Here is a 10,069-nt window from a genome sequence, read left to right on the forward strand (position 1 = left end):
TTGCCAGTAGTTAAATCCAGACATTTTAATGTTTACAGCTCTTCATGAAGTGAATTAATTGCAAAATTCAGAATTGATCGACACTCAAGATTCTTTTATTGTTCTATAATAGTCATATTATATAAAATTGCCTTCTGCCTGCCGTCAGGCAGACCAAATCACCAGAAGCATCACCCGTTGCTCCTTGCAGTACAAGAGAAAGGGAAACAAAGAGAGTCTGTGGATTTGCTGTCATTCATCTTCATTTGCATGAGATATCATGTAAAATAATGAGGACTGAAAATTCATAATTTTATTTCCACCAAGACCCAGAGGCAGAGAGGACAGGATTGGACAGTGATACATTGATGGAGGGCTCTATTCCTTTTTGAAGAATCTCTTTGCATCAACGCCTTCATATGAGTAACTCTGTAAGAAATTGAATAAATGTTATCTTACCAGTTCTAAACAAATTTGTGCTGAATTGTTTGAGGCCATTGACAGCATTGATGAAAGAGACCACTTTTTGTTCAAAATTATGCTGCAGATCAAGTTAGAAAATGGTTATTTAAATTATGTTGCAGCATTTATGTTTGGAAAATGCAAAGGTAGTGGAATTGACTTTACTCCCACATTCAGCAATATAATTGAGGTGTTGTCAAGATGAGTATGGCATAAACTTGTGAAACCCAATTGGTGACAAAGGAATTTAGCAGGATCCAATGTCACACCACTGCCTTCCCCCCTCCCCCACCCCACCCCACAACCTTCCACAGATTACAACATATGTAGATGAGATGATTAAATTATCAACTTTGATAAACTTTAAAATGTGTAGTTTGGACTGAGTTTTGTGATAGTAGCTGAATGTAATTTTATAAATCTTTCTCTTGAGTCATAAGTTCATGGGTTCAAGTTACATTTTAGATGGAACAAAATTTGATTAATAATTCTGTGCTCTAAAATAACTGTTCACATGCAAGGACTTTCCATTGATTACAAAAAATCTTTAAGGCTGTGGATGATAACACTAAGACTGCAAAGACTTACCATGATCAGCTCCTCTATAACAACCTCTAGGTAGGTTTCAACTTAGTTTTTTAAAAATTTTCTGCTTGTATGTAGACTACACATGTTCCTCATCCTTGCTGTTCCCAATCTTGACCCTAAACTTTCACCTGGCTCTAGACAAGTGGTTCTCAACCTTTTTCTTTCCACTCACATACCACTTTAAGTAACTGTTTACTCATCACAGAGGCACCGATTATTATTTAAATTTATATAGAGATTATTTAAAATGGTGTGTGAGCGGAAAGAAAAGGGTTGAGAACTGCTGCTTGAGACAGACACCAGACCCCCAACTCCAGCTGGAACTCCACCCTCTTCCTGAGTCTTCCTGTTCCAACCCCAATTCTAATCTATAGTGCTCCATGCACAATGACTATTGATGCTTTACTGCATGCCAACAGAAGGCATGAAATGCAATTCCTTTCATGGTAAACAGTGGTCACATCTCCAGAATGGAGGACCATCGCCTTCCCAAGATCATGTTATATGGCAAGCTCTCCACTGGCTACCGAGACAGAGGTGCACCAAAGAAGAAGTACAAGGACTGCTTAAAGAAATCTCTTGGTGCCTGCCACATTGACCACCGCCAGTGGCCTGATATCGCCTCAAACCATGCATCTTGGCGCCTCACAGTTCGGCGGGCAGCAACCTCCTTTGAAGAAGACCGCAGAGCCCACCTCACTGACAAAAGGCAAAGGAGGAAAAACCCAACACCCAACCCCAACCAACCAATTTTCCCTTGCAACCGCTGCAACCGTGCCTGCCTGTCCCGCATCGGACTTGTCAGTCACCAACGAGCCTGCAGCAGATGTGGACATACCACTCCATAAATCTTCGTCCGCAAAGCCTAGCCAAAGAAACAGTGTACACTGATTCCACTGCAGAGGGACGTGCTATATTTTCCAATAGTGAATTAATGAGTGAAGAGGTTAGTGGACACTTTGGAACTGAGATATGGTGGAAGTGGCAGTTACCCATTCAAGCAGATGTAAAATGTGCTAGGTAACATTTTCTTGCCCAGTCATCCACCTGTAATCCGCAAATCATTTAATCACTATTTAATTTCTACTTGGGATGAGCTTTCTACATCCATGACTGGATCTGCCATTTGCTATCAAGAGTGATAACATTTCCAAGTTAGCCCAGTGGGATGAAGTGGTTTTGGCTGTCCTGAGAATCTGTTTTAAACTTGTGTAAGAAAGTTGTCTTTGATTGGTAATAAACATGCACCATAGTCAAGACTTCTCTCCTTTACTGATTGTAATTTCTTTTTGATTACACAGGACAACAATTTTTTTCAAAAGATTTTCTTCCTGAAAAACAATTGGAAATTTTGATAGACAACTTCAAGCTGAATTTAAAGATAATTTCAGATTCTGGTATCACATCGGGGATTGGAGAAACATTAAATGAACTTTTATTGAATTTAGTATTTTATTATTCTGTATGATATGGATAAATACTGTACTTGTATTGATGCAAACAAAAAATAAAATTTACAAAAAATAAAGATTTTAGTTGTTTAATTGCATAACGATGCTGTCACATTGTGTCCGTTCAACTGACCTAAAAATGTTTGGCTGCTGATTTTCTTTTGTACTCAGCATCTGATGCCTGTCATGTCAGTGTCCAACAATAGTCGGCCAGCACTGATGGATTCCAATTGCCCTGATACCACTTGGAAAAGTGGATGAAACCTTTCACCTTGTTTGTCACTAACTGCACCAGGATCAGCAGGGAAGACATCCAAGGGCAAATGCAGTAAATGAACTTTCATTGGAGCAAAAGGGGAACTTCTGCATACAGAGAGTGGTGGGGGTGCGGAATGAGCTGCCATCTGAGGTGGTGAATGCGGGTTCAGTTTTAACATTGAAGTAGAATTTGGACAGTTACATGGATGGAAGAGCTATGGAGGATTATGAACTGGGCACAGGGGCTAGGCAGAAAAATGGTTGGGCACAAACTAGAAGGGCCGAACTGCTATAATGTTCTATGACATGTTGCACTTCATGACTTTTTATGTTGAAGTAGACTTAAAATACTAAAAAAAACTGTACATGATAGGAACATTTTAAGGCAATTTTCTTGATCAGCAGCTCAAAATGCATAAAATTCACCCAAAAGTGTTCAGGAAGGAAAATCTTTTTGTTGTCCAGTGTTACCAGAGGGCACAACAGCACCCAGAGCAACAAAGAGAGGCCACAGGGTCAGGCAGCATCCATGGAGGAAATGTTTTGGGTCTAAGTTCTTCATCGAGATTGAGGCAGCCAATAGCCTTTGGTATATTAGATGTTTAACACTTCTGATTGAAAAAAGATTTACAGTTAAAATTCTTTCTTGAATAGTTTATGCAATAACTATGGTATAACTGACAACCAGCCATTGATTTACCTGAACAAGTTCATTGCCAACAACTTCCCTGTGTGTCAAGAGTTGCTTGTTGTTGTCCTTTCTTATGAACTTTCCAACAAGTTTATCTCCCTCAAGATTCCATGAACCCTACCATTTAAAAAAAAAGAGATAATTTCTATTAGTACTAAATTGTTATTTCTTTTTTTCTCAGAAATGTTATTACAGTACGTTTCTCCATATCTGAAAAGTTGGGACCGGACATTTTTTTGGTTAACTGTGGCATCAACAGATTACTTGTATTAGCTGTTAAACAACAACACTTTTCAAGCATGAAATAATGTTTAATTCTTACTTAAAAGCATGATCTCTACTTACACAATACACGAGAGCTCTATAGGATTCAAAATGGCGCTAACAGTGCACCAGAGCACCACATGAGAGCATCGGGTGAAAAACAATTTTCAACTTGTTACTGCTGAAAAAACGTTTGGATAATTGAACTTTTCAGTTAACTGAATTTCGGTTATGGAGCAGGAATGCACAGAGCAAAAACAAAACACTAGGAAAGAGAAAAGTTGAACCTAAAGGAAAGCCCATCTTAGATTACTTTCACCACCTTGCCCAGAAAAAGTATTTTAGTCTCACTATTAATCTGCATAAAGGAAAATAAATAGTTTTGCATTTTTACTTGAAGATCTGTTCCATCTGCCAATGAATAATCGAATGGTATCCCCAGTGTGAACTGAATCTCTTTTGTGCGGAAGTTACTGGACTCTTTAACAGTGAACTTGTCTCCGTCTTGGTGAATTGTGATCTTCAGGTTGTCATGAAGAGCAAGTTTTCTTTTCATAACATTTACTTCTGGTGATTAAAGAAAGAATTGTGCTGGGATTTAATTGAACAAGATGCACATTTAATTTTCAATCAGTTTCTTTCTCATCTCGTAGAACGATAATGCTTATGTAAACAACGGAAAACATTTAGTGAATCATAAAAAAGTTGTTTATTTTCAATAGAAATTCACAAGATTTATTAACACTACATTATGACATAAATTTTTAAGAATCCAGGTTTCTTCAGGAACAAGTGTATTGATACTGATTTTTCACAAGATCACTTTGTAAACTAATAATTAATGTAAAAATTAAAAATTAATGCTATTTTGAACTTTAGCAATCAGCAATTTATCATTTTTAACATCAACTCTACCGTGCTAAATTTCGAGTGAGATTTTCTACAATTCACAGTAGTTGTAATTCCTAGACACGTTTCTGCAGGGAGAGACTATCATCTCATTAAATACTTACCCATTTGCTCCAAAAAATGTTCATAGTTCTCATATCTTTCAGCCTTCCAGGTACCATTGAATGCCATCTTGTAATTAGGATGAGGTCCTCCAACAAATATTGTATCATCTCCACCGACTCTGCTTTTAAAACTCGCAATAATCAAAAACCGGTTATTATCAGTATGAGCACGCCCTCGATGAATGTGTCAACTGCAATGTGTCATTCCTTCCAAGGACAATTCAGTGCAGCATTATTTGAATGCATTTAAAAGCCAGGTCAATTTAGTGTCCATCATTGTCCTCTTTATCAGTTCTACACAATAGCGGCAGTATTTATTTTAAATGAATACACTTGCAATTGGCCAATTATCCAATGGCATAATTTTTATTATCGGTCGCTGTCATTGCCTGTTACCAGTGGGAAACATAAAGATCAACATTTTGATTCAAGTAAAAGATATTTTACATAAAAAGATTAGAATCAGTATGGCTGCAAAAACATTATCAGCTTAAAAACTCAGAGCACCAGCACAGTATGAACACCTGGAATGGAAACCCTTTTCTGTGCTTGCTCCTAGGAATTGAGGTCAAACTTCTACTGCTTGTAAATTATTAGCCCAATAGCTTTTATTTTGATCAACACAGCAGAAAATGCAAAACAAAACAACATGTGATAGTGTTATTGAAAATTTAACTAACACTTTAACACCAAGGCAATAAAATATTTTGGAATTCTTAACCATTCCTTCACATATAACTCAGTCCATTATTTTAGATGTTTCGCTGTTTCAGAATTCTGCACCACCCGTGTATGCAACAACATGGTTGCAAGAGGAGATTTAATAGTACATAGAATCATACAGTCCAGAAACAGGATCTCCTGCCTACCGCATCTACAGTAGGTTGACGATTGGATGTTTCAGCATGTTTGGCATAGCGGTTCACGCAGCACCGTATCAGTGCCAGCAGGTCAGAACCAGGGTTCAAATCTTGTGCTATTAGTAATGAGTTTGTATGTTTTCCCCATGTCTGCGTGGGTTTTCCCTGGGTGCCCCAGTTTTCTCCCACCATTTCAAAATGTACGGGAAGTTTAGGTTAATTGGGTGTAAATTGGGCGGCACAAACTCATAGGCCAAAATGGCCTGTTACTGTGCTGTATGTCTAAATTAAAAATAAAAATAAACATATTTACCACTCCTTGATCTGTAGCCTCCTATGCCTTGGTGTGGTGAAACCATTATTGTACATATATGTTCTATGTAAATTATATGACCTTTCCTGGTTGACCCTGCTCTCACTGGCCAGCTCGTGACTCCTCTCCTTTCTTCCCCGTAAAGGCTGTCATGCCACAAGCCTGCCTCCCAGTTCGAGTCCAGGTCAGTGTGAGTGACCAACACAGGGATGCTGTCCACCTCTTGCAAATAAAAGTCTTCAGTTTCGACTACTTCAGTCTTTGTGCAATTGATCATGCATCAATTTTATTTGCAAGATTTTTTTTGAAACATGGACAAGTAGTTGGATCGTCTAGAAATCGACCCGAGAGAACCCGAGGCAGCCAACAAGTTCGCGCTCTGGCGTCGCTGTTTCGAAAAGTTCTTCACAGCCTCCGCAGCCGCTATCCAGGAGGACAAAGACAAACTCCACCTGCTATTTTTGTACATCGGGCACCAAGTCTACTGGATGATCCTGGGCTGCCAGACACACAGAGATGCAATGGACATCTTGAAAGACCAGTATAAAGTCCAGGTGAACAAGGTCTATGCGCAGCACGTACTCCACTCATGCAGGCAGCGATCCGTGGAACCTTCAATAACATCATCAGGGCTCTGCAGGAGCTCTCAAGGGACTGTATCTGCCAGGCTGTGAGTGCAGAACAGCACAATCACCTCCTGATCAGAGACACCTGCGTAACAGACGTCCGCTCTGACCACATGTGGCAGAGGCTACTCAGAGACAACTGACCCTACCTCAAACCATTGAAATGGCAAACACTCTAGAAGTAGCCATCCACAACGCTGAATCGTTCTCCAGAGAACATGCAGCCGCCTCATGGGGAATATGGGCCGCCATCTTGGGAGGCAGGATTGCAAGCTCCCTCCTATCCTGAGCTGACCATCACTGCCATTAGTGATCACCCGATGTGCTACTTTTATGGGCAGGCTAAGCACCCGAGGAAACCAGATGAAAGCCAGGGATTTCATCTGCTCCAACTGTGGGAAGAAAGGATACTTCACGAAGGTCTGTAAGTCCAAACAAACCCTGAGTTCCAGCAGTGCCACGTGCGAGTGGGGACAGCCATCTTCAATGCCATCACTTCTGGGGATCTGGAACGCACGCACACGCCAACCACGGAGATCACCGATCGCAATGATGTCACTTCCACCACCTCCTTTTCTTTTCTGACAAACAATGATGGGACCATGTGTGCACCATGGGGGCCGCCATCTCAGACACCATCTTACTGGACCACAAACAGCCAATGGAGCTCCTCAGATGATGAATTGATGCTGATATTGGTAACTCAGGATCAGGACAGACTCCATCAACTCTACAGGGCCATGATAGACATTCAGTTAAATGGCCATCCCACTGTTTGCCTATTTGACAGTGGAAGCACTGAGAGCTTCATTCACCCAGATGCTGCATAACATATTCCCTCGGGCTGAAACCCATGAGTCACTGGATCTCCAAGGCATCCAAATCTCATTCAGCAGAGATTTGAGGCAGTTGCACAGTAACACTAACTGTCTGGGGCATGGTACATTGTGACTTTACACTCTTCATCCTGCCAAAGCCTGTCTGTGCACCCATCCAACTGGGATTAGACTTCCAGTGCAACTTGAGGAGCATCGCCATGGAGTACGATAGGCCCCAACTTCTCCTCACAGTGTGTAATGAGCAGTTTTTAAACTGCCCACCCCCCCTCACCATGTGGCCAACCAGCAGCCCCAAACTCAATCACCGCATCTGACATGCTGTCTCTCCATGCTCCAGATCTCTCCCCACTCCTGTTCGCCAATCTCACCCCAGACTGTAAGCCCATTGTCACTAAAAGTCGGAGATATTGCGCTGGGGACAGCATTTATTAAGTCACAGGTGAGATACATCCTTGCTGAGGAGGTTATAGAACAGAGTACGAGTCCCTGGAGAGCCCAGGTGGTGGTGGTGAAGAGTGGGGAGAAACACCGGATGGTCATCGATTACTCCCAGACCATCAACAGGTTCACCAGCTGGATGTATACCCCCTGTCCTGCATAGCCGACATGGTGAACCAGATTGCACAATACAGGGTATTGTCCACCATAGACTTTAAGTCTACCTACCTCCAGCTCTCTATTTACCCTGAAGACCACCAGTATACCATCTTCAAGGCGGATGGCCGGCTTTACCATTTCCTGAGGGTCCCCTTTGGAGTCACAAATGGAGTCTCAGTCTTTCAGAGGGAGATGGATCAGATGGTGGACAAACACGGGCTTTTTCATACCTCGACAATGTCACCATCTGCGACCATGATTGGCAGGACCATGATAGGAACCTCCAGAAATTCCTCCACACCGCAAAACGCCTCAACCTGGCATATTACACAGGGATGTTTGTCTTCAGCACACATTGCCTGGCATACTAGTCTGTATTGTGGAGAACAGAGTCATCAGTCCCGACCCCGACCGCAAGCGCCCCCTGTTAGAACTTCCACTCCCACTGCCTCAAGGCCCTGAAAAGGTGCCTGGGATTTTTCTCTTATTACACTCAGTTGGTTCCCAGCTATGGGGAGAATGCCCATCCCCTCATCAGGGCCACTATTATCCCCCTGTAAGCAAAAGCCCGTGAGACATTCAACTGGATCAAAGACGAGATCGCAAAGGCCATGATGCAAGCAGTGGACTAATCCATCCCATTCCAGGTTGAGAGCGATGCATTGGACTTTGCCTTGGCCACCACACTTAACCAGGAGGGCAGGCCCGAGGCATTTATTTGCGTTCCCTCCAGGACCCTGAAATACACCACTCCTCCACTGAGAAAGAGGCCCAACCTGTCATTGAAGCAGTATGGCACTGTAGACATTATCTTGCCAGTAAGCATTTTACCTCGCTGACTGACCATGGGCAGTTGCCTTTATCTTTAACAATCAACAGCAGTGTAAAATCAAAAATGATAGTGGAGAATCGAGCTTTTCACTTTGTACCGGCCCAGAAAGATCAACGAGCCCTCAGACGCCCTGTTTCGAGAGACATGTGCCAGCGCGCAGACAGGCCAGTTACATGCACTGCACGATGACCTCTGCCACCCCAGGGTCACCTGTTTTTTTTCACTTTATCATGGCCCGTAATCTCCCCTACTCCTTTGAGGACATCAGGATGCTGACCAAAAATTGCCAGGTCTGTGCAGAATGAAAATCACGCATCCACTAGCTCGATTGGTCACACCTGATAAAAGCCACTTGCCCCTTTGAAAATCTAAACATGGACTTCAAAGGACCCCTACCCTCATGAACCGCAATGTGTACTTCATCAACATCATTAATTAGTACTCAAAATTCCCCTTTGCCATCCCCTGCCCGGACATGACTGCAGCTACCATCATAATGGCTCTGAACAACTTGTTCACCATATTCAGATACCCCTGGTATGTCCACAGCAATAAGCAACGAGTTGCATCAATATTTGCTGCCCAAGGGCATTGCCTCTATACGGACCACCAGCTCTAACCTCAAAGGGAATGGCCAGGTGGAGCAGGACAATGGCATAGTCTGGAAAGCAATAATACTGGCCTTAAAGTCCAAGGGCTTCCCCGTCCCCCACTGGCAAGAGATCCTCCCAGAGGTGCTCCACACTATCCGGGCCCTCCTGTGAACGGCCACCAATGAGACACCTCATGAGAGACTGTTTACATTCCCCAGGAGATCAAGAACCACCTTAGCTACCTGGATGATGTTCCCTGGGCCGGTCCTATTCCGGAGCCACATGAGTACATGCAAGTCTGATCCTCTAGATGACCTCCAGCTGCTCCAAGTGAACCCACAGTACGCCCACGTGACATTCCCAGATGGGCGTGATGACAGGCTCTATCGGGGACCTGGCACACGCAGGATCAACTGGACCCTGCCCCCCCCCCCTATCCAGCAGACAGGTATGCCCCTCCCTAGGTCTCCAGGGCCAAACTTACCAACCCCCACCATCCCTGCCAACCTGATAGTCGACACACACCCTCATCCCTCCGACCCAGCCAAGTATACCTGTAGGCCAACCGGGATGAATCAGCTGAAACTGACAGAGACCACTATGGACCCCTGGATGGGGACTCACTGGTCACAATGGCACCAGGACTTTCTTTTAAGAGGGGGGTGAATGTGGTGAAACCCCTATTATTCATATTCATTATATG

General features: G+C 43.1%; 1 protein-coding gene across 1 annotated transcript; it reads right to left on the minus strand.

The window, feature by feature from the left end:
* Positions 1-10: 10 nt before the first annotated feature.
* LOC138756380 (fatty acid-binding protein, intestinal-like) lies at positions 11-4,903 on the minus strand. The gene is made up of 4 exons (XM_069922884.1): positions 4,707-4,903; positions 4,088-4,260; positions 3,439-3,546; positions 11-408 (listed from the first exon to the last, which is right to left on the minus strand). Exons 1-4 carry the CDS (start codon positions 4,771-4,773, stop codon positions 358-360), a joined length of 399 nt encoding a protein of 132 aa, XP_069778985.1. The 5' UTR covers positions 4,774-4,903; the 3' UTR covers positions 11-357.
* Positions 4,904-10,069: the final 5,166 nt, after the last annotated feature.

The sequence above is a fragment of the Narcine bancroftii genome, chromosome 3 (genome assembly GCF_036971445.1).
Source record: "Narcine bancroftii isolate sNarBan1 chromosome 3, sNarBan1.hap1, whole genome shotgun sequence".
Classification (NCBI taxonomy): Eukaryota; Metazoa; Chordata; class Chondrichthyes; order Torpediniformes; family Narcinidae; genus Narcine; species Narcine bancroftii.

Bases quoted from the DNA above. Each gene is read 5' to 3' on its own strand.
- LOC138756380 (XM_069922884.1), bottom strand. From the start codon at position 4,773: ATGGCATTCAATGGTACCTGGAAGGCTGAAAGATATGAGAACTATGAA. The intron at 4,261-4,706 runs GTAAGTATTTAA...TTTAATCACCAG, and splicing joins ACATTTTTTGGAGCAAATGG to AAGTAAATGTTATGAAAAGA. The intron at 409-3,438 runs GTAAATCAATGG...AATTTCTTACAG, and splicing joins TTGGCAATGAACTTGTTCAG to AGTTACTCATATGAAGGCGT.